Raw genomic sequence first — 22820 nt, 5'->3', positions numbered from 1 at the left:
CACTGATGCCTCACAGCCAGAAGGTTCTGGTTCTAATCCATCATCTGACTGGGGCCTTTCTGTGTGGAGTTTGCAGTTTATTTAACATCTTTATGGTTGGTTTACGATGTTTTCCCACCGGTTCTTCCGCCTTCACAAGGTCATTCTACTGAGGATGTTGTGAGCAGCTAGTGATAAGGGACTGATAGCACCGTTGTCTTTTCTCTGGTGACCATCAACATCGACAAAAGAAAGAGAAGATTTCACACGGCACTGTTTGAAACCTCACTGGGTTATTTATTCTCACACGTCAGTAACACGTCAACATTGATAAATAAAAACATTTTCTGCCATTACAAAACTTTTAAGAGACAATTATCAGCATCATAAAACTCTAGTTCTAGTAACACCTGTCAGTCTGAATTAGGGCCGGACGTTATGGAGCAACAGTCACATTTATGTTTAGGGTGAATGATGCATGATATCTTAGCAAGTTGTTTAGATGTGTAGTAAACTTCCACATGGGACATCAAGAGACTGATTTAACTAAATGCAGAAACCAGGGTTTCATATGCAGGTGAATTTCTTTCTTTCTTTCCATTCACACATAGTGTCTGTTAAAGTCTGCAGTCTTTGATTCAATCCTTCTCTCTCTGATCACATCCAGAGCTGCTTCAAAGTTTCTGGCTTGTTCACATGATGTTGAGGAAACTGGAAACGCTTAAAACTATTTAGAAAACATTTAGACGACAGATGAGAGCGAAGTAGAATAGTTTGGTTTAAAAGAGATGAAACAACACTGCACAGAAGATTTAAAAGTCAAAACTGATGCACTGGTGTACGATGCATAGTTAGTTAAACGCTCTCATCACGGCTTCAGGATCCTTGCGTTCTCGTATTCTAACTGAAGCCTTTTCTTTTTGATCCAGGGTTTGTAGTCGGGGTCGTGCGAGTCCTCGTCGCTGCTCAACGAGTCGCTGGAGTAAAGACAGTTCAGGTCGAACGAAGACTCTGCATCTTCCTCCTCGCGCTCCTCGAGCCTGGTGGAGCGTCTGCCGTCGGTCGCCCGGTAACACTCCTCGGCGCTCATCTTGGTGAGACGGACGCAGGGCTGCAGCAGCTTGGACTGCAGCAGCACACCCTGGCTCTGCAGCGATAACCTCAGCTGGTTTCTGAGGACTCTGCTGGAGGTTGGGAGGCCGTTTCGTTGGCGTGGTTTGGCCGGTGAAGGGATTCGGTTATCAGTGCAGGCTGAGGACAAACTCCCTGACTGGGAGGTAGAAGCATCATGTGCAGGAGGTTCAGAGACGTCATTGGATACGGGTGAGCAACTAGTTCTACAGGTACTTGGAAAGTGTTCAGCTAAAGGGCTTTGACTGTCTGAATGTCTGAGGGTTGTGCGAGCGCGGGTGATCCGTCTTGAAAGTCTGTTAGAGTCTTTTTTCCCTGAGGTACGACAGTGTGAAGGAGTTAACTCCGGTTTGCTGATAGATAAAGTTTGAGACGCTTGGTGGAGATTAAAGGTGTCGTTGCTCGTTTTGAAGGCGGCGATGTCGACCAGTCTGACCACAGGGGACATTTGAGAAGACAGAGGAGTCTTTGTGGACAACGAGGGCTGAGGTAGAGGTTCAGTTTGAGATGGATCACTTCCTGATCCAGAGCTCAGCTTATCTCCAGGGTTGGATTCTTCAGACGCTGCCGTGTGAAGATGGGTGGAGGTCTGTGAAGGTGGCTGATGAGGAGGACAAGGGATGAGGTTAGACGGGGTGAGGTCCTGCGATGAAGAGGCGGACGAGGACGACGGGAACAGAGGGGGAGACGAAGAAACATTGGCGTGAAGCAGCAGTTCCTCCGAGCACTCGTCGGGACACTCCCGCAGGATGCTCTTCACCCAGCGCTGGTGTTTGGAGCAGAACTGAGGGGAGGAGGTGGCCTCTGGCTGCTGATGTCCTCTATCACCTGAATGACTGTCGTTCTCCAGCAGAAGAGGGCTCTCTGTTAACAGATCTCTAAAAGCCTCAGGCCGAAGCTCTAGAGGAGGTTTGACTTCCCCCGACAGGAGGAGAACCTTTGAGGAGCTGCCATGAGGAGCAGGTCGGGAGGCTTCCACTCCTCTCCCTCCATGTTCTGGCGACCGAGAAGAAGTGGCAGCGCGACAGGAAGCAACATCTAAAAGGAACAGAAGGGCATCGGGTTCTGATAAGTAAATGCAAACAGCTGGTGAGAAGACGGGGACCGGTTCTGAATGAGTCGGATAACAGAACCATTTTAAGGTTGTTTCTTTTTTATCAGAACTGAAGGAGTGAGATTAAAGGGTCAGATCACAAGTAACCAGTTAAAGGTGTCATTTGAGGCGATGACACACATTTTAGAACAAGCTGTAAAGTCTCTCACACCTCAAGTACTACTTTATTTCTTGATCTGCGCCCTGACGTTGGATACTTGGGGTATTTTGGATATTCTCCTTCTCTGTATAACCGTTTATCCGACTTGAACTTGTGTGTACGTCGTTTGTATTTTGTGTTGAGCTGTTTCTTACCACAGTTCAGCAGCGTCTTCAGAGTTGTTGCTATGGTCGTGGAGTCAGATGTTATCACCTCTAAAAGCAGCTTCTCCTCTTCAGTCACAGGATTTTGTTTCTTCAATATCTAGTTAGTTTCAAGAAGGAAGAAAATCTGGACTCAAAGGAAGATTCTGACCACTAGAGATGAGCTTTGGAGAAACACTGAATCTAAACTCAGTTATTTATCAAGGGAATGAACCAGAACAGACGTGTTCATTACTGAACCCACCTTATCGATGTAGGTATCTCCTGGTATCACCGTCTCCAGCTCACGTAGGTAGTGCAGCAGCCTGTCCTCCACTTTCCGAGCATAGCGTTCACCGTACTGCTCCTCCATCTGATTCTGGAAGACAAATGAATTCATCATCTAATTAAGATTAATGAGATTAATGCTGCAGCAATGAGTTGGTTGGTTGTACAGTAGTAAAAGGTTGAGCTGGTTTTATTGAAGGAAGGATGGATGGAAGGAAAGAAAGAAGAAAGATGGAAAGAAAGGAGGAAGGGGTTGAGTTGATTTTACTGAGTGTTTACAGCTAGTTATAGATTTATAGGTGAACAGCGTGTGGATAATGTACTAAAATCTAAACTGTAAAGAAGCTCAGACTCAGACGTAGTAAATTAAACCAGAATCAGACTCATTCAGTCTCTAAGAAACTTAACTTGGGCAAGAAACAAACTTTTTAATGAAACAGCTTAATTTATATTTATCTGCTCAACGTCTGGCCCTGAGCTCAGGAGCTCCTCTGAACATAACAAAAAGGGAAGAGAGTTTATTATATGTGTTTAAACAAGAGAACAAAGAAAGTATTTTTCTCTTTTTGGAGGTTTACAGGCAGCTCTTCAGTTTGAATCTAGATCTGTAGCGCCCCCTGCTGGACAGGAAAGGCCTCAGTTTAGAGGTGGAGGAGGAGAAACTAATGCTGTGATAATTAAAAATCATGACAATTAATGAGTCAGTAACTGGACTTTAAACAGCTGCTATAGTAAAGCAGAGAAAACGTGGAGTAAACTAACCTTGATATAATCCTCTCGTCTGTCTTTGTCTACAGCCAGTGTTTGTGCCAGACTCTTGAAGTCCAGGTGGTTCTTCCTCATGAGGAACATTTCATGTTGACTCTGTGGAAGAAACAAAACTGAGGATCACTGCTGGACATTTTAACACAAGTAATATTTTCTTGAAGGTCAAATGGTTTAATGTTTAATGGACAATAAACAATAAACAATAAACCAGACCAGCTACCCCACCTACAAGATACTGAGGGACAGAAAGTTGTTCTGGAGTCTCTCCCTTGTGGTGACTCATCAGAGAATGGACATGGGCCTTCTGAGGGTGTCCTGTTGTTAGTGGGGGGGTCTTTGAGGGGAGGGGCCTCTGTGGATCATCCCACAGATACTTGATCAGTTTGGGATCTAGTGAATTTGGAGGCCAGGTCAACACCTTGTGCTGTTCTTCATGTTTTTTTTTTAGTTGTTCCTAAAGTGTTTTTGTGTGTGTGTCTGTGTCAGGCTGCATCCTGCTGGGGATGGCTGCTGCCATCAAGGAGTGTCATCGCTATGGGGTGGGGGTGCCTGGTCTGGTCTAGGTGGGTGCTACATGTCTAAGTAACATCCACACCAATGAATGCCAGGTCCAGAAGTTTCCCAGCAGAACACTGAACTGTCACAAGATGGTTTAAATGTTAAACAATATAAGACAGATGCTTTAATGTCACTTAAAGCATCTGAACATGTTCACCTGAAACCAGACGAGGACACTTACACACTGATCCTGGTACTGAGGGAGTTTGTTTGGGAAGAACTGGACGATTTTAGACGCGGTGTCAATCATTCCTCGTCTCTCTCTGAGCATCCACATGATGACCTGGGGTGGGAATTCAAACACAGAACAAAGATCAGCATGGTGACACCAATCTGACATCAAGTGAACGAGCGCCAGCAGAACTTCTCTCCGTACCATGGTCTTGAGGCCGAACATGATCTTCATGTGTTTGATGGCAGACACCAGTCCCGGCAGGAGCCTGTGGGTGGCTTCCAGAAAGACCATCACCTTCTCAAAGAGCTCCACGTCCTGCCTCCTCACGATGGAATACGCCTGAGCCGAGGCCACGCGCAGCCTCCACGAGTCCTCGAGGCTCAGGGGCTGGGAGTCCACATCTGGCCAGAGGCAGGGGTCAACAACTGTGAAGACACAACGGTCACCGTCAGGAACGACCATCACAGAGTGGCTGCTGGCTAGCGTCAGAGCTGACAGAAACAACGAGGAAGAGGAAGAAGAAGGAAGAAGATGAGAAAGAAGAAGAACCAACCTTTCTGTATGTCCATCATCTTGTGAGCCCAGACGTGCTCAATGATCCACACCGGTAACTTGGGGTCTGTCTGCAGACATCCGTCCATCACCTGCCCTGAGGCGCCCTGGGGCTCTGCTCTGCCCTGTCCTGCCCTGGGGGGTCTGTGGAGGGAGGGAGGGAGGAAGGAAGGTGGTGGGAGTCAGGACGCTGCACCGCTTTAAATCCCCTCCTGCCCCGACACCACCCCTACCCTCCCCTCCAGCCGGACATGTACTGGCAAGTTGAAGACTTTAAGTATTGAACATCCTCGGATCTGAAACTATTCGAAAAAGATGTACTTCCTGTCCGCTCTTACAGGTCGCTGTCAAAATAAAGGCGTTTTTTTTTGTTTGTTTAATTCTCAGATGGAAATAATCTGAATTTAGCACACACAAAAGAGAGATTTAGTAGAGTAAAAAAAAATAAAAATTTAAGCACAGTTATTTTGGTGTAACAGCAAAGCCATAGTCTTTAATAAATGAATATTTGAATATTAAACCGTGAGTAATGTAGTACCAAGTTTATTTAATAAATAAAGCCCTAAATAATATTAACAACATCTTATTTTTATTTACAATATGGTTTTATAATATAATATACATGAATACGTTATTATTTGGAGTTTATTTTGAAGGTCACTGTGCCGCTCGCCGTTGTTGACCCGGAAGTGGTTTTCTGGGGCCGTTAACATCTCTCTGACTTCACCTTCTAGAATATGAGGACGTTTTCTGTTATTACATGAGTCTGCATATTCCTAAAAGGTAACGGACACGTGTTACAGGTTTAAATAATCAAGTACAACGCGTAGAAAGTCTAAAAAGCAGCGTATCTTCAGTAGCAGTACACCAATATGCTAGCGACTCCTAGCTTGTGGTAGCTTTTGAGTGGGCGCGAACGTTTTGCTGCACCTGGCGACCCCGTCGGGCGGTGTTTGACAGGTGGTCCGCAAATTTTTAATTCTTAATCTTTACAGAAAACATATGAAATCACTCTTATGCGTAACGAGGCTAACCCTCAGTTTGTTTCTCACATGTATTTTAATTATAGCAAACATAAAATCACAGAGCTAACTGTTGCTTTTTTTTTATAAATCAAGCGGCGATATTTTGGGGGAAATAAAACAAAGTTGTTTAGAAACACTCACCCAGATTTATTTTTACAATCCGTAAAAATTCTTCGAATCATAAGGATGACAGAAATGAAGTACAATTAACGATAAAAGAAGTTTTTTACTAGTTGTCCAAGTGGCGGCTCTTTCCAGGCAGCCGGTAGCCGCCATCTTTGTTTTGATTCTGCGAACAGGTGCATCATGGGAAATGTAGCAAAATGACTTATGGAACATTATTCAGAACGAGGCCATTCTGCATAATTACTGATTCCATTTTGAAGGTAATATTTTTGTACTTTTTAAAAACTAAACTACACTTTCTACACATTAGTTGATTAGATTTTGTATTAAAGAAATTAAAGGTCTTGTTTCCGCCACTTTATTATCTGGCAACTGTTAAAATAAATAAATAAACCAAAATGTTTCATGCTTTGTGTTTTGGGACAGTTTAGATTTTATATTAATAAGATGAAAGTGAAAGTGGGCCGTCCATTTTTTGTTCTAAAAGCAGTTTGAAAAATTCAGTGACTACAATTTAAATTCCGAAATGATTATGTTTTGGTATGTGAAAGTTTGATTTTTATAGACAACTGAAGAGCATACAATATTTTTACAGTAGCGTTCTGAGTTTGCATCAGCACAAATTGAGGTCCATAAATTATTTTTAGTTTTCACAGTTTGCTTTGAAAGAACTTCAGCGATCTGGGATGGAGTGAAACGCCCGGACATATCACCCAAGATCAGTATTTCTTGCCTCGTTCACACCTCTTCAGTTTTCAGTACCTGTTTTCACACCTGGTAACAATTAAAACATGTCTCCACATGTGTCCCCAGCCAGCATTTGAGATCTGACCTCAACTTCATGCTCTGTATGTAAATAAGCAACGCCATCATTAGTTAAGTAGAATACTATAACGGCTGCGGTCTCTAATGGATCTCTGATGTACAGCTGTACATATTTTGGAACAAGCTGTAATCTCCTCATCACTCTGATAATAAAGGGAAATAAAGAATCTTATTAAATATGGAGTCATAACTGCGTCTTCTGCCCAAATGAACCACATGTCCTTCTTTTGTCTGTTGTCTCCACAGCATCGTCCCGTCTGCAGCTCCACCATGAACCCAAACTCCTGTGCATCTCTGCTCCAACTCTCCTGCAGGGGGTTCACACTTTGTGCATCCCGAGCCTTGAAACCAACGTCCTTAGCTTCCACTCGTCTTCCACACGTCTCGCCGTGGACACGCTCTTCGTCCGACAGCGTCAAAGTTCGCTCCTACCTTCAGTATGTGAAACGGAAAATCATCTCCCCACCCAGTCCTCCCTACAGCCACGTGTGCCAGGTAGGAGACCCTGTGCTGCGTTCACGAGCGGCCCCCGTCGACCCAGCGGCCGTGACCGGACCCGAGATCCAACGGGTCATCAGCACCGTGGTGAAAGTAATGAGGAAGATGGAGTGCATGGGCCTGAGCGCGCCTCAGATCGGGGTGCCGCTCCGCATCCTGGCCCTGGAGTACCCACAGAAGATGTTTGACGAGAGTCCGCCGGCCCTGAGGGAGGCCCGCTGTGTCTCCGTCCAGCCACTTAGGATCTTCATCAACCCTGAGCTGAGGGTGCTGGACGGTCGGACGGTGCTCTTTCAGGAGGCCTGTGAAAGCATCTCAGGCTTCTCTGCCACAGTCCCACGCCACCTGTCTGTGGAAGTGTCCGGTACGCATGCGTTTCCTTTACATAAAATAAGTTTTAAAGACTCATTGAAGAGCTTTTAAGCCTCTAATGTGAATTACATCAAGTTTTTCTTCTTTTTCTCTCATCCCTCTGCAGGTCTGAATGAAAAGGGTGAAGCGCTCACGTGGCAGGCCAGCGGCTGGTCAGCTCGGATCGTCCAGCACGAGATGGACCACTTGGACGGTGTCCTCTACATCGACCGCATGGACAGCAAGTCCTTCATCAACATCAACTGGCCGGCGTACAATGACTAGAGCGCAGACAGATCTCTGACTCTGGTGTGTGGATGACGTAAGAACTAAAGATCAGGATCACCGTGAACAACATCAACTGAAAACCAAGACGAACAAAACAATCAGATCCTTTCAGAGCGGATTTCAGTGGATGTCAGATCTATGTTGGATGAATAATTTATGATGATGCTATAAAAAAATCTGTGAACATTAACTTCTGCAGTGTGAATCCATTTAACCTCTTAAACCCTGAGACATACCCCAAAAATAAACAGAACACCCAAAATAAATTAAGACTATCTCCAGATCCATCTGGTCCATGCTCCTGACCCTGGTCTACATGGACCCTGGTCTCCATGGATAGGTCAGACTTCAGTGTCAGTAACATTGTGTCTGATTAATTAGTGATAAACTAAAACGTCTTCTAGATCAGAGAGTAGAAAACACCCTGATAGCAATGATATCATTCTGAACTCATTCAGCAACCCCTTGACTAGAACTGGACCAAGAGTTTAGAGAAATACCACAAAGGTTCTAGTAACAATAGAACCAGGCCCACTCTCCATCTGGACATGTGGAGAACCAAAGAACCCAAAGTGTTCCACGTTGGGTTTTTACCTCTTGAAAGGGAATCGAAATACTACTGATTCCACTTCAGGAGGCAATGTACACACAATTCAACCTTTGGACATTTTATCTAGAGCAGGGGTGTCAAACTCATTTTAGTTCAGGGCCACATACAGCCCAATTTGATGTCAAGGGACCGGACCAATAACACAATGCGTTATTTACCTATAAATAACGACATCTCCAAATGTTTCCCTAAACCCCACATTTCTTAAGAAAGAGAAATGCATTTAGTTCTAGGTCTCAGTTGTTATGCCCACAAATATGTGTGAACCCTTGGAATAGCAGTTACTTTTATTGGAAAAATTGCAGTTAGTGTCTTCAGTGTAATTTTTGCACTTCGCAACTTCATCCCGCGGGCCAGATTAGACCCTCTGGCAGGCCGGTTTTGGCCCCCGGGCCGTATGTTTGACACATATGATCTAGAGTGTACATCTTTAAATTCTACCATTGTGGTCCTGAAGGTCCTGCAAAGATGCTCCGTAACATATAATATTCTTTTCTTCAAAGGTTTGATTTTTGGCAGTGAACAAAATCAGAATTTATGAAGCTTGTGTGTCTGATTCTGTGGAGCACATTCTCATTGGTTCTTTCTGTACAATCTGCCTCATCCACAGAGGTCTGGTCTTTCTCGTCAGTTTCACAGACATCTGAGACAGTTTCAGCGTTTCCCAGCTCCTGTGTTTTATTATGATCTGTACATACTTAAATGTTCAGAGACCTCTTTTCTTGGATGCAGAGCTTAAAATATCAAGTGAAAAAAACTCAGCATACAAAGTGGTTCTTCAGAACTTACAGTAATGATTAGAAGCAGATTTTTTTTTTTTAATTTTCCACAAAAAAAAAATTATTTACACACAAAGGCATGTCTTTATAAAACAAGAGTTAATCAATTTCAACTATGAAGGGATGAAATGCTAAATTTGATGACTAATCATTTGCCTAATATTGTGCTGAATTATTCCACAGGGCTTAAAGTGATGGAGCTCATGCACTGTGAAAAAAAAAAGAATTACCCTGGAAAACTGGATTAATTTACTGTCTGAAGCAACAAACAGATGGAAACAGACGTTTTCGTGCTTCACACCAAACTACAGCGAAGTGACAAGGAGCACAAGTGAAGACTCTGGCTGTGTTTAAGATGAACATGCTGGTAAATATTAAATATGGCCACTGGCAGAATAACAGGATGGCACAAAGAACAAGAGTTTAGAGCAGGAATAGAAACATGTGGCACATTTAATACTGCATGTGTCTGAAGGCAGCGTCTGAATTCAGTTTCAGATTTAAAGGCACTGGTTTGTGTGAGATGTGCCTCATTGGTGCAAAGTGTTTCAAACACAAATCACACAGGCGACCCTTGGTCAAATGTTTGGCCACAGATGCATGAAACAGGAGATTTGTACCAGCACTGGCTGCAATACTCCCTTCCACAATATCTGCACAGGACCAGAGGCCTTCTGGCGCAATACCTGCCACAGAGGCACATGCCAAGTTGGCTGACGTTGTGGTCGCTTAGGCACAGGTCTTTGTCTGGGCAGGAACCGTTGTGGAAGACTTTGCATGTGTGACACAGAATCTGAGGGTCCAGATGCTTGAGATCACAGCAGCCGTGGTAGGTGATCGGAGACAGAGATGGAGTTATTGACTTGGGATCATCGTGCAGAGCTAGGTTGGACATCCCGACAGTGTTGCCGATGTGGGTTTTGTTCGTTGGTGTCACTGCTGCAGACGCTTTCATCTCTTTAGTCACTGTGTCGGGTAATTCCACGCTGTGGGCGTTGGACCTGCAGACTTCAAGGGAGGCACAGGCGATATCGTGCAAGGTGTTGCATTCAATGCATTGTCTGAGAACAGCACCAGGAGACTGGAGGCAGCCGCAGTAGTGGTTGACTTCAGGCTCCCTCTTGATCAGACTCTTCACCTCTACACGTAGAATGTTTGACTGTGAATCTGTTTTCACAGATCTAGACTCTCCACCAGGACGTCTGTCTTGCTTCTTGCTTCTAAGGATTTCTCTCTCAAGGGCTTCTGCTGCAGACTCCTTCATGTCTTCAGTCGTTCTGTCAGGATATACCACTCTGTGGCCGTTGGACCTGCAGACTTCAAGGGAGGCACAGGTGATATTGTGCAAGGTGTCGCATTCAATGCATTGTTTCAGAATAGAAGGAGCAGGAGACTGGAGGCAACTGCAGTAGTGGTCGACTTCAGGCTCCCTCTTGTTCAGACCTTTTGCCTCTACATGCAGATTCACAGAAACAGACTGTGACTCTGCTTTCTCAGACCTGGACTCTCCACCAGGACGTCTGTCTTGCTTCTTGCTTCTAAGGATTTCTCTCTCAAAGGCTTCTGCTGCAGACTCCTTCATGTCTTCAGTCGTTCTGTCAGGATATACCACTCTGTGGCCGTTGGACCTGCAGACTTCAAGGGAGGCACAGGTGATATTGTGCAAGGTGTCGCATTCAATGCATTGTTTCAGAATAGAAGGAGCAGGAGACTGGAGGCAACTGCAGTAGTGGTCGACTTCAGGCTCCCTCTTGTTCAGACCTTTCGCCTCTACATGCAGATTCACAGAAACAGACTGTGATTCTGCTTTCTCAGACCTGGACTCTCCACCAGGACGTCTGTCTTGCTTCTTGCCTCTAAGGCTTCCTCTCTGGGTCGACGATGCTGCAGACTCCTTTATCTCGTTACTCTGTGTGTCAGGATATACCACTCTGTGGTCGCTGGACCTGCAGGTTTCAAGGGAGGCACAGGTGAAATTGTGCAAGGTGTTGCATTCAAGGCATTGTTCAAGAAGAGGAGCAGGAGACTGGAGGCAGCTGCAGTGGTGGTCGACTTCAGGCTCCCTTTTGCTCAGATCTTTCATTTCTATCTGCAGAATGTTTGACTGTGAGTCTCTTTTCACAGATCTAGACTCTCCACCAGGATGTCTGTCTTGCTTCTTGCCTCTAAGGCTTCCTCTCTGAGGTGGTACTATGGCAGACTCTTGAATGTCTTCAGTCGTTCTGTCAGGATTTACCACCCTGTGGCCGTTGGACCTGCAGACTTCAAGGGAGGCACAGTTGATATTGTGCAAGGTGTCACATTCAGTGCATTGTTCAAGAACAGTAGCAGGAGACTGGAGGCAGCTGCAGTAGTGGTTGACTTCAGGCTCCCTCTTGTTCAGACCTTTCGCCTCTACATGCAGATTCACAGAAACAGACTGTGACTCTGCTTTCTCAGACCTGGACTCTCCACCAGGACGTCTGTCTTGCTTCTTGCCTCTAAAGCTTCCTCTCTGGGTCGATGATGCTGCAGACTCCTTTATCTCGTTACTCTGTGTGTCAGGATATACCAATCTGTGGGCGCTGGACCTGCAGACTTCAAGGGAGGCACAGGTGAAATTGTGCAAGGTGTCACATTCAAGGCATTGTTCAAGAAGAGTCACACGAGACTGGAGGCAGCTGCAGTGGTGGTCGACTTCAGGCTCCCTCTTGCCCTTCACCTCTACCTGCAGACAGGTGGACTGTGAATCTGTTTTCTCAGACCTGGACTCTCCACCAGAACGCCTGTCTTGCTTCTTGCTGGATGTGTCCAACTCCAGCGGGGTGGACACTCCGTTGTTGTGTGTTTTAACAGCTGGGACCGAAACGATGCTTTGAGGCCCCGACATTGAAGAGGGAGTACTCTCGTCATTTTTGACGACCACCTTCCTCTGACCCCCATTAACCAGCTCTTCTCCGTACAGATCCTGTTCTCCTCCTCCAGGCGGCTCCATCACTGGCTGGCAGACTTCCAGGGTTTTCTTGGTGTTGTCCAGGGCGACCTGTTGTAAACAGAGAATACTCATTGAACGGAGCAGTTAGTAACTCTATCTATCTATCTAATATAATTTTCATGGTCCTTTTGAGCCTATTTACAACAATTCTCCGTCAACTATGCACCACGTGGTGACTTGCCTGACAGAATCGGGACCCTGTGCCTAAATACATGGTCTTCCCCATCTAGTGGAGGTACCACAGATAACAAACACAAAACAGCCATCTTGTACTGAAAGCTAGGAGTTAGCTTTGCACTGATATGTAACATGCCTTAGTGACTTGTTTCCTTGGAGAAGTTATATGCGTCCGCAATATGGAGGATTTATCACTATTTGTATGGATTCTAAAAATGTGCACAAAAGAACCCAAAGTGTTCCACGTTGTGTTTTTACCTCTTAAAAGGGAATCTGGCTACAAAATACTACTGATGTATGAAACTGAGGCACAGGGCTCCTAGGCAGTTTAGGCTTCTGCTCCATCTCTGCAGTTTATGAATTGACTGTTTTGGATCAACAAAGATGGAACACATCGAGGAAAGGTTAACTGAGGAGGAACATTTGTACGACTCGGCAAAAGTTTGAGTCGCCATTGTTGAAAGTGAAGCAGGAAGTAGAAAGTACTTTAGGGTGTCTAGTCCCGCAGTACTTTAAATGAGCCTTCAGACTCAGTCAGACAGGCCACCATGTGGTGCATAGTTGATGGAGAATCATGGACCACAGAAGGTCATAAAGACGATATCAGTTACATTTGTTGTCAACTGGTTTTGGATTTAATCAAATATTGAGACAAAAGAGGAAATTCTGACATGATGACTGAGAAATTCAAAGTTTGGCTGCGTGTTTTGTCTAGAGAATTATTTTATGCACATTTCCACAAACAGTCTCTGGAAGTTCCACTAGAGTTAAAAAGTCTGTGGGTTTGAACGGTTTCTGGAAGAAGAGTGATCAAAAACAGACCCCACCCCATCGATAAGGCGCTCACTAGATAGCAGGAGTGGTTGATTTCATACCTGCAGGCCGTTTCCTCTCTGCCTCTCCTTCACCACGCTCAGCTCCCACTCAACGTCGCCACGCCGCTTCCCCAGAGCCTCCAGGACGACGTGGCACTCGCAGCGAGCCGCGTAGAAGGCGCAGGCCAGACGGAGGAGATCGTCCAGGGAGCTAGCGCCGACTCTGGCCGTCTGGAGGCAGAGATGCTCGGGCCGAGATGGGCTGACCTCATATCCCAAGAGGCCAAACAGGTTCTCAATCTGAGGCAGTGACAGCGCCGGAATAATGTGGTGTGTGAAAACACCAGAGTACATCTGCAACACGAGGGGAGGATAAGAGGAAAGTTAAACATTCTGGACAGAAATGTGACACCAGAGTTAATCGTTAGTTGTTTTTAATCTCACCCACCTTGATGACTTTGTACTCCGTCCTCCAGGGGCCCAGGTGCAGGTTCACGGCTGCCTGCTCCAGGACCTCGAACGCTTGAGCCAGACGCTGCAGCACTCCTCCGGCCGTGGGTCGCCTGCTACAGGCTGAGGTCTCCGCCGCCTTGAGCGACTCCTCCATCACCCTCAGAGGATCCAGACCCAGGCAGTGGACCTCCTGAGGGTCTCCCTCCGTCAGCTGCTCCTCCATCTTCTTCCACATCTCCTCATCTCTGCACACCAGGCTCGAGTGCCGCTCTGCGATTTGACGCTCCAAGTTGAGAGCGTAGGCGTTCACCAGATCTCTGCTTCTCATCTCTGCCATCCATCCATTAACAGAGAGAGAGACAAGAAGAACAAACAACAATGGATTAGATTTCTGGATTCTGGATTTTATACTGTTATGGTTTCTAATTTGTGGGGCTCGGTTTAAAAAAAGAATCGATTTTCTGATCCTAAATGTCCTCGAGTTGGTCTCCTGTAGTTTCCTAAAGTCTGTCCTTGTCTTCGTTGTCTTCTCCTAGAGTTGGTCTCCTGTAGCTTCCTAAAGTCTGTCCTTGTCTTCCTTGTCTTCTCCTAGAGTTGGTCTCCTGTAGCTTCCTAAAGTCTGTCCTTGTCTTCCTTGTCTTCTCCTAGAGTTGGTCTCCTGTAGCTTCCTAAAGTCTGTCCTTGTCTTCCTTGTCTTCTCCTAGAGTTGGTCTCCTGTAGCTTCCTAAAGTCTGTCCTTGTCTTCCTTGTCTTCTCCTAGAGTTGGTCTCCTGTGTCTTCCTAAAGTCTGTCCTTGTCTTCCTTGTCTTCTCCTAGAGTTGGTCTCCTGTAGCTTCCTAAAGTCTGTCCTTGTCTTCCTTGTCTTCTCCTAGAGTTGGTCTCCTGTGTCTTCCTAAAGTCTGTCCTTGTCTTCCTTGTCTTCTCCTAGAGTTGGTCTCCTGTAGCTTCCTAAAGTCTGTCCTTGTCTTCCTTGTCTTCTCCTAGAGTGGACTGGATTCAGTCCAATAAATCTTTCTGTCAAAGTTAATGTAGTGTGGAGAGGGTAGCTGGTACCTTGTGTTCTCTACTCCAGAAATGTTCTGGTCATCCAACGCTGCCATAAACTCCCTAACCCTCTCTGGAAGATGTTTCTCCTTGACGCTGTCTCCAGGAAACTTTTCTCTTCTTTTAAACGTTCAGTGTTTGTTGTTGTTGTTTGGGTGCAGCCTTTGACTGAGTGGACTCCATGGATTCTGTTGAGATGATCAACTACTACCACCTCACCACACATCCACACTACACTAAAGGTCTACCTTCACCTACACAGGAAAGATCCTCTTCTTCATCTTCTTCTTCTTCTGGGATTGGTGGCAGCTTTGATTCTAGCCAACCAGCATTAAAAAGACATTAGAAGAGGTTTTGATGCTACAGGGACGTGGTTTTAGTTTACATCAGACCCAAAATAGTTAACTACTAAAGATCAGATTTGGCTGAAAACTGACATCACTTCAATCGTTTTAGAGATAGCTGAATACTGATCAGGACGTCCCAACCACATCCTCTTGAACCTTCTATTTTACTTTCCTTACAACCATTTTTTCTGAAAGAATAATAATAATAATAATAATAATACCACATAAAAACATTGTTTTCATTTGTATGGACCCTATTTTTTATTCATAAGTGATTAAGAAACATAAATCTTAATATAATATAAATCTTGAGTCTCCTGCCACGTGTTGTAAGACATGAAGAATTAAAAGGAATGTTCTCTAGAGGTTTACAAAGCAGAATAAACTTCCCATTTGATCAAACGACTTGAATAACTGATCGATTATCTAAATCCCAGAAGTTAGAAGTTAGAAGTTAACCCGATCATGTGAAGAACCAGTTTAAGGTGTTGCAGCTATTTTAGTTCTCTAAAGGTGGAAGTGAAAGAGATTCTTCTTCTGCTCTTTATTTCTGCGTTTCCTGACCAGACTCCGTGATCGTTTCCACATTTTACTTGAAAAGGGGACGATAAACATAACTATTAATGTTATTCTATAGTTTACTTTTATTTATGTGTTTATCACTCAGATGTCCCCCTTCACCTTCAACATAAACAGATTCCTGTGAATTATTTTATTTATTTTTATTATTTTCTCTCACGTGGCTGTAACACACTCTCTACCACCTGTTCCCACTGATAATATTAATTCCTTTTAGCAGCATGTAATAATAATAATAACTAAGTAAATTCACCTCGAGTTCATGTTTCTAACCGAAAGTGAAAGTTTGATGTAAGTGCGTCTAAAAATATATTATTTAATAAACCAGCTGTGATATAAAGTGATCCAAGAGCTGTTAGCTTCTTTAAAACAGTCAAACATTAATAAATAATCAGAAAATAAGAGCAAATCAGGCTGACATTAGCATTAGCTTAGCCCACGTTAACACTAACGTTAGCTAGTTTCGCTCATTTCGAACCTACGAACCAAATCCCTTCCAAACATCGGCCAATTTAAAAATATATTCATTTTCTTACTTTGTTATAGTTGTCGTGAAATCCACTCAAAGGAGTTTTCGGTAAAGCGGAAGTTTTCCTTCAGTTCGGCTAACATACAATCCTCTAATGGACTGACAGAAACTGTCCAGCTCGATTTCCGTCGCCGAACATCGTGTCTTATCGGTGGGGAAATACCCCAGGAAGAAATCAGGAAATTACCTCAGAAAAGTTCTAAATTTAATATGAAGACGAGTTTTGTGGCGTTTTGGATACAAGCCGAATTAAAGTATATCTCTCGCTGATTTGGAAAATGTTATAATTCTGGGTTTAGAGAGTTTTAACGGTTTCCAGATACAGAATTTAAAGAATTTTGAATGACACGTCGAAGACGAAGCTAACGTCCTCGTGGCTAGTGGCTACAGGTGGTCCCGTCTGGTCAGAATTTCAGCTTTGTTTGACACGTTAGAGAGAAACGAACTCACCTGTACCGCCGCCACGTTCAGGTATCAGTCGGTGGACACCGGACACACAGGTGTCTCCTCTCCGCCGCTGCTCCAGTGTCCCGGGTGGAAGAAGTAAACACTGTTGTCACGTGGCACGGAATTTCCCTGGTAAAACCGAGTGCGCTTGGTGGAGGTATCAGGAGGGGCCGCGGGGGAGGAGTTTACAGTAGAAAGCTGATTTAAGACTAAAAAAGACAGGATGCAAATCAGTTTATCTTAACGGAAAACGTCAAAGTAAAATAAAAATGTGTTGAATTAAATAAATAAAAATCAAATGACCAGTTTGTCTGTTAGATGTATCCACTAGATGGCAGCATTTCACCTGCAGTCACCGCCTCACCTCCGCATGGACCGACTCACCTGACACACCCTCTGGTGCAGTGAGGACACTGGATCCAGATTAACGGTAAAAGGCAATAAAAACCTCCTCTGCAGCCAAGAAGACACGTAGAGACAGTTTGTCCTTTTTACGCACGAATATGCACCGTTGTCTTTACTCTATTTGCAGATAATGTGATTAACAAACAGAAAACTGCCGGTAACTTGGTTTTATCCCATCACAGAATAACTGACAGGCTGCAACAAACTAATATTTCCATTTAATGTTGTCCAACAAACAGGAAACGCAGAATTGTTCACTCACACGTGGACATTTGGATCAAACTGGAACTTTTACGCGCAGCTGTTTATCTGGTGACTTTTTACGCAGAAATAACTCACTAATGGAAAAACTTCAGTTTTCACACACAATATACTAGTCTGTTTTGTTTTTTAACAGCTAAATTATTATCCATTATCAAGACGCTGATGGTGCATTTGCGTGCGTAAAAGTGACTAAATTACCGTAAGATCCACTGGTCAGAAATAATAATAATAATAATACATTTTATTTATAAGCGCCTTTCAAGACTCGCAAGGTCACTGTACAAAACATAAAGACACAAAACAAGACAGAATAAACAAATGGAACAGTGCAATCATGGGGAGTAAGCTTTCTGGAACAGGTGGGTTTTGAGTCTGGATTTGAAGATAGGGAAGGAGTCAATGTTTCTGATGTCCGGTGGGAGTGAGTTCCAGAGTTGGGGAGCAGAGCAGCTGAAGGCTCTGCTCCCCATGGTACTGAGGCGAGCCGAGGGGACAGAGAGGTGGATAGAGGAGGAGGATCTGAGGGAGCGGGAGGGGGTGACAATATGGAGGAGATCCGAGAGATAAGGGGGGGGGCGAGGTTATGGATGGCCTTGAAGGTGTGGAGAAGGATCTTGAAGTTGATGCGGGATTTGACTGGGAGCCAGTGGAGATGCTGAAGCACAGGGGTAATGTGGTGAAATGAGGGGGTTTTGGTGATGATGCGAGCGGCTGAGTTCTGGACCATTTGGAGCTTATGGAGGGATTTGTGGGGGAGGCCGAAGAGGAGAGAGTTACAGTAGTCGAGGCGGGAGGTGACAAGGCTGTGGATAAGGATGGAAGTGGTATGGGGGCTGAGAGAGGGGTGGAGACGATTTATATTGCGTAGGTGGAAATATGCAGACCGGGTAACGTTATTGATGTGAGATTGAAATGACAATAGTTTGTGTTTTATAAAATGTAAACTTAAACCAACAGTTAGCTCAGCTGTTAGTTTCAGAAGGTTTCATTCAGATCAGGAGGAGATGCTGACTTCTATTCACCTTCTACAGAAAGAAAATATTCCTCTTTGATCCGTTTTGGCGCATGTGAAAGCATGCATAAATGCGTGTAGAGTAAATGTTTTCAGGTGTCTGAAGGGATCAAATGTTTGTGCTGGACCAGTGGGCGTGGCTTCAGTGGGAGAAGCCGGGGCAAGGGCGGACCTGTGACCCTGGAGTTTAAAGGTCCCCGTTTCGAGAGATGCTCAGCACAAGCCACCAGCTTCATCCTCCATCCTTCATCCTTCCATCCTCCTGCAGGTCTGCACAGCCGCGGTCGACATGTCAAACTCGGACAGGGTGGTGCTGGCTCTGGGAGGAGCGGGGACTGTGGGCTCCGGGGTCGTCAAGGCGCTGCTGGATAAAGGTAAGACGCCAAGAAAACCTTCTCTGCAGCCAAGAGGTCGTCTAGAGAGAGAAAAGTATTTAACCAAAGGATGATACTGAACTTTGGACATTTGTATCAATGTGGAACTTTTACGCACGGGTCTCCAGTCGATTAAAATTTACGCACAAGGAATTCCATCATTAAAAACTTGACCAGAGACAGTTTCTAAGTATTTTCAGGATGTTTCAACGTCACACGAGTCTTTTCTGTTTTTTATCTTCGGAATACTTTGTTATTAATTCGACTTTTATGGCGCGTAAAATAGATAAAGGATAATAGATAAAAAGGTTAAGGTTTTATTCCGATAGATCCTCTCAGTAGACCTGGTCAAGTCAGAATTTTATTTCTGTGTCAAATCAAACCCAACACAAATAATCAAACACATTTATCATCACAGAGACTGTTCATGTTCAGAGATGGTCCTTTAAATGATGACAACATCAAACATTATTCATGAGAAATCACAAGAAGAAATATAGAAAATAAATATATGAATAAGAAGAAGAATGTAGAATTCATTAAATGTTTAGTTTCTTCACTAAATCCGTTGATAAATAGAAAACAGGAAAAACTTTTTACATTTCAGATTTATTTTTTGCTTTTATCATGTTTGATGTTTCTCTGTTGGTTTGATCTGAGTCTTATCTGAGCTCAGACTCTTCAGCATCTCCCATCATCATCATCATCATCATCATCCACTGAGATATAGTTTATAGTCGGAGGTAGAGGAGTTTAGTTTTGGGCTCAGATCTGAACAATGTGGTGACAGTGAAGGACGAGGTGACAGCTTTAGATGTTTAAAGGTTTAGATGTTTATATTAAACTCAGACAGTTTAATGTGAAATGTTTCTGTGAAGGTTTCAGAGTGGCAGTGATCTCCAGAGAGAAGAGTCGGCTGGAGAAACTCAAATCGTTCGTCTCCCCCAGCACCAAGGAAAACCTCACCACTGTAGTGGGGAACGTGGGTGAGTCGGGTCATTCGCCCTCCCTCCATCCCTCCCTCCCTCCCTCCATCCCTCCCTCCCTCCCTGAAAAGCTTTAACCAATAACCGTTCATCAGATCAGAACTGAACCAGTCGTGTTCAACCCTGACCCGTCGTGTGTTTCAGGCTCAGAGGAGGAGGTGGAGCAGGTGAAGGAGGCGCTGCTGAAGGAGGTGGGGAAGGTGACCGACATTGTTTCCTCTCTGGGCTTCAGCTGGTGGCAGGGAGGACCCCCCCACACTCAGAGCGTCAAAGACCTGCACTGGGTCAGGACACACTCTAAAGAACACACACACACACTCTCTAGTTTCTGGTTGGCAGACCAGTGCTTTAACGGTGTCAGTCGTCACCGTAGTAACCAGATTATTCCCCCCCAGGTCTTGGAGATGTTGCTGTTCAGCACATTTGTGTCGTGGAAGGCCTTCTTCCCTCTGGTGAGGGACGACTCCGACTGCACCTACACCTTCATCACAGGTCAGTTCTTCAGAGGCTCCATCATCACTGCTGTAGTGGGGGCTCCTTGGGAGGGGGGGGGGGGGGGGGGGGGGGGGGGCGGGGTGCTACTGTCATTTAATACTCGTCTCGGTTTGTTGCAGGAGGAGCCGGAGGGAAGCTGCTGATGCCTGGTACAGGATTCCTGACGGTGGGAGCTGCCAGCACTCTGGCCTTCTGTCAGGTTCTACGAGAGGAGTACCCAGAGGTGTCCTGTAAACTCAACCAGGTGAGACCAACTAGAGACCAGATCAGTGTTCACACCTGGACCTGTTTAACCTGGACACTAGAGACCAGATCAGTGTTCACACCTGGACCTGTTTAACCTGGACACTAGAGACCAGATCAGTGTTCACACCTGGACCTGTTTAACCTGGACACTAGAGACCAGATCAGTCCCCTCTAACCTTCCCTCTCTTCTTCATCGTCTGGCAGGTGAAGATTGACACGGGTGTCGCCCCCCCAGAGCGCATGGCCCCCGGTTACCTGAACCACCTGGACCTGGGCGAGGCCGTGGCCACTCTGGTGGAACGACGAAACACGTCCCACACCGTCTTCAACGTCACCTGCCCGGCGGACTTAAAGACTGTCATTCTAGAGAGGAACCTTTAGACTCGGAGACGCTCCATCCTCCTCCGCCATCTTCCCTTGTTGCCACGGGAACGCACTGCTCCTGCTCCTGCACTCTCCACAAACACAGCTCCAGCGTCTTCATGTCTTCTCTGTCTCCCCCTCTGAAGTGTATCTGTGCTACATGTGTGTTGTTTGTTTGTCAGATGATGTTCCTCTCTTCTTCTTCTGTTCGTCCTCAGTAGAAGTCGTGACCCTCCACACTCCACCACAGTTTAACGTCAGGCTGTTGAGGACTAGTTACGCCTGCATGAAGCATCGTCCTCCCATCCTCTCTCTCTTTCTCTTCGATCTTCAGCAGAACTTCATAGATGCAACACATTCAACTTTATAAACCGGTCCTCCTCGTAGACTAACGCTAGATTTATGTTTTCTTAGATTTAGGCTCTAGTGTAGATTTAACGTAGAAGCATAAACGTAGCTTAACATAGCAAACCAAAGCATGTGAACTACCTGACGACTCCTGAGAGGCTGTAAAAACTGTTTAACGTCAGACAGATGTGGAAGCAGGTGACGACAATCCTTCTTTCTTTGCAGGAACATAATCAGCTCTCAACAGAGAGACTCCAGACCAACTTTCCGTTGCTAAAACTTTGTGTTTCACGGTATTTAATGGGCCTCAAGGAAACCATGAATGTAAAAATAAAGCAAACTCTGCAGGGGCATGAAAAACGTCTCGGCACAACGGTGGCAACCAAACGCTCACATCTCTGTGGTGTAATCAGTTCTCAACGGAGAGACGCCAGACCGACTCTCCACCGCATAAAACTACGTGGGCGCCGGACGTTGGTCTCTATTCTGGACTAAAGAAAAGCAGCAAAAACATCTAAATTAAAAAGGAATGAAATAAACGTGTTCATGTGTTCACTGGGCCTCCAGGAAGTGGTGAATGAAAGCATGAACGGTCTGGTTAGGCCTGAAATGAACTAACTGTTGGTTTTGATGAGTTTATAAAGTGGTTTAAAGTAATCTGAGTTGATTCTGATCAGACAGACGGAAGGACGGGGATTAGGCTCTAAAATAAATCTGATATAGAGCAGCTCACTGCAGAGCTTTGATTAAGGGTTAAATTAAACTGAACGTGCAGATTTGGGACCCTAAGGTCAACGGTCCGACCCCCAAACCGGTCCCTGTGCAGAGAACCAGCTCCTTGTCTGTGTACATATATATACGACCAATAAAAAGCTGTTTCACTGATTTATTAACCAATAAACAAGATCTCATTAAACCATCCTGTCTCTTTATTTGGTTAAATGTTAATGGTTAATGTAATCAAGTTAACGGCGACTGATCCCGGGGTGGGGCGAGGCTGACACGTATTCCTCCAGCCTAGCGTGACTCTTTGCCCCGTTCACAAGCGCCAGCTCTGACCCCCCTGCCCCCCCAGCCCCCGCCCCCCCAGATAAACTCCTTTATCTGCCGCTTGTTATTTGGGGCAGCGTGTCCCTTAAACAAACAGCCTCAGAGGGGACATTGTTGTCTTGAATGGCGTCCTGTTCATGAGAACATGAGGCGTTTTGTTTGTCCCGTTCGTTGACCCGTCGTGGTTTAATGTCTGGACGGTCTCGGGTCATTTTACACAGATTAAACAGGGAACCTGGTTTTAGTTTGAGATTAGATCAGACGTCTTAAACGTGTTATTTCTGAGTGACATCCTCTTTATTTGTATATTTTGTTAAATCTGCTTGTATTAAACGCTTTCAGAACCCGTTTCCATCTCGTTCATTTAGTCCTAACGATCTCTGACCCAGGACTCTACAGCTGTGGTCCTCCCCCTCCTTCCTTCAGGTCTAAGTGAGGCCTGGTCCTGGTGATAGACCACAGAGGTTAATGATCTGGTGACGAGGAGCGCTCCAACGGTTTTAACAGCTCCTCTGCTCTTGATTAAAAGCTGGAGCGTTTGTGGACGAGAGGAATCTTCAAAC

At 45.2% G+C, this 22820-nt stretch overlaps 4 protein-coding genes across 7 annotated transcripts; 2 read left to right on the top strand and 2 right to left on the bottom strand.

The window, feature by feature from the left end:
• Window positions 1-251: 251 nt before the first annotated feature.
• LOC311495483 (uncharacterized protein) lies at window positions 252-6354 on the bottom strand. The gene is made up of 8 exons (XM_084554943.1): window positions 6014-6354; window positions 4849-4991; window positions 4497-4720; window positions 4302-4403; window positions 3557-3658; window positions 2772-2885; window positions 2519-2627; window positions 252-2148 (listed from the first exon to the last, which is right to left on the bottom strand). The coding sequence occupies exons 1-8, from the start codon at window positions 6052-6054 to the stop codon at window positions 848-850; spliced, it is 2136 nt and encodes a 711-aa protein (XP_084411069.1). The 5' UTR covers window positions 6055-6354; the 3' UTR covers window positions 252-847.
• On the top strand, window positions 5496-8150 carry pdf (peptide deformylase, mitochondrial). Of its 2 annotated transcripts, XM_084554945.1 has the most exons (3): window positions 5496-5630; window positions 7070-7685; window positions 7800-8150. In XM_084554945.1, the coding sequence occupies exons 2-3, from the start codon at window positions 7094-7096 to the stop codon at window positions 7955-7957; spliced, it is 750 nt and encodes a 249-aa protein (XP_084411071.1). In that variant the 5' UTR covers window positions 5496-5630; window positions 7070-7093; the 3' UTR covers window positions 7958-8150. The 2 variants fall into 2 exon arrangements, with proteins under 2 accessions (XP_084411071.1, XP_084411070.1); XM_084554944.1 differs by lacking the exon at window positions 5496-5630 and having other exon boundaries at window positions 6635-7685.
• Window positions 8151-9234: 1084 nt separating this feature from the next.
• Window positions 9235-17348, bottom strand: spata2l (spermatogenesis associated 2-like). Of its 3 annotated transcripts, none has more exons than XM_084554427.1 (4): window positions 16275-17348; window positions 13764-14098; window positions 13376-13669; window positions 9235-12371 (listed from the first exon to the last, which is right to left on the bottom strand). In XM_084554427.1, the coding sequence occupies exons 2-4, from the start codon at window positions 14094-14096 to the stop codon at window positions 9909-9911; spliced, it is 3090 nt and encodes a 1029-aa protein (XP_084410553.1). In that variant the 5' UTR covers window positions 14097-14098; window positions 16275-17348; the 3' UTR covers window positions 9235-9908. The 3 variants fall into 3 exon arrangements, with proteins under 3 accessions (XP_084410553.1, XP_084410552.1, XP_084410551.1); XM_084554426.1 differs by having other exon boundaries at window positions 16718-17348; XM_084554425.1 differs by lacking the exon at window positions 16275-17348 and having other exon boundaries at window positions 13764-14388.
• A 1142-nt stretch (window positions 17349-18490) lies between these two features.
• On the top strand, window positions 18491-22581 carry LOC311495809 (uncharacterized protein). The gene is made up of 6 exons (XM_084555420.1): window positions 18491-18769; window positions 19648-19755; window positions 19900-20039; window positions 20151-20247; window positions 20370-20494; window positions 20701-22581. The coding sequence occupies exons 1-6, from the start codon at window positions 18685-18687 to the stop codon at window positions 20875-20877; spliced, it is 732 nt and encodes a 243-aa protein (XP_084411546.1). The 5' UTR covers window positions 18491-18684; the 3' UTR covers window positions 20878-22581.
• The last annotated feature ends 239 nt before the right edge of the window (window positions 22582-22820 follow it).

Source organism: Chelon labrosus (assembly GCF_963514085.1).
Source record: "Chelon labrosus genome assembly, chromosome: 11".
Taxonomy (NCBI): Eukaryota; Metazoa; Chordata; class Actinopteri; order Mugiliformes; family Mugilidae; genus Chelon; species Chelon labrosus.
This window is presented reverse-complemented; position numbering and strand designations above follow the sequence as displayed.

Excerpts from the sequence above, each read along its gene's own strand:
- LOC311495483 (XM_084554943.1), bottom strand. The coding sequence starts at position 6,054 with ATGATTCGAAGAATTTTTACGGATTGTAAAAATAAATCTGG. Across the intron at positions 4,992-6,013 it reads GATTGTAAAAATAAATCTGG|ACCCCCCAGGGCAGGACAGG; the intron begins GTGAGTGTTTCT and ends CTCCCTCCACAG. Across the intron at positions 2,886-3,556 it reads GACGAGAGGATTATATCAAG|AATCAGATGGAGGAGCAGTA; the intron begins GTTAGTTTACTC and ends TTTGTCTTCCAG.
- pdf (XM_084554944.1), top strand. The coding sequence starts at position 7,031 with ATGAACCACATGTCCTTCTTTTGTCTGTTGTCTCCACAGCATCGTCCC. Across the intron at positions 7,686-7,799 it reads CCTGTCTGTGGAAGTGTCCG|GTCTGAATGAAAAGGGTGAA; the intron begins GTACGCATGCGT and ends ATCCCTCTGCAG.
- spata2l (XM_084554425.1), bottom strand. The coding sequence starts at position 14,105 with ATGGCAGAGATGAGAAGCAGAGATCTGGTGAACGCCTACGCTCTCAAC. Across the intron at positions 13,670-13,763 it reads CGGAGTACAAAGTCATCAAG|ATGTACTCTGGTGTTTTCAC; the intron begins GTGGGTGAGATT and ends CTCGTGTTGCAG. Across the intron at positions 12,372-13,375 it reads AGAGAGGAAACGGCCTGCAG|GTCGCCCTGGACAACACCAA; the intron begins GTATGAAATCAA and ends TGTTTACAACAG.
- LOC311495809 (XM_084555420.1), top strand. The coding sequence starts at position 18,685 with ATGTCAAACTCGGACAGGGTGGTGCTGGCTCTGGGAGGAGCGGGGACT. Across the intron at positions 20,248-20,369 it reads CACCTACACCTTCATCACAG|GAGGAGCCGGAGGGAAGCTG; the intron begins GTCAGTTCTTCA and ends GGTTTGTTGCAG. Across the intron at positions 20,495-20,700 it reads TGTCCTGTAAACTCAACCAG|GTGAAGATTGACACGGGTGT; the intron begins GTGAGACCAACT and ends ATCGTCTGGCAG.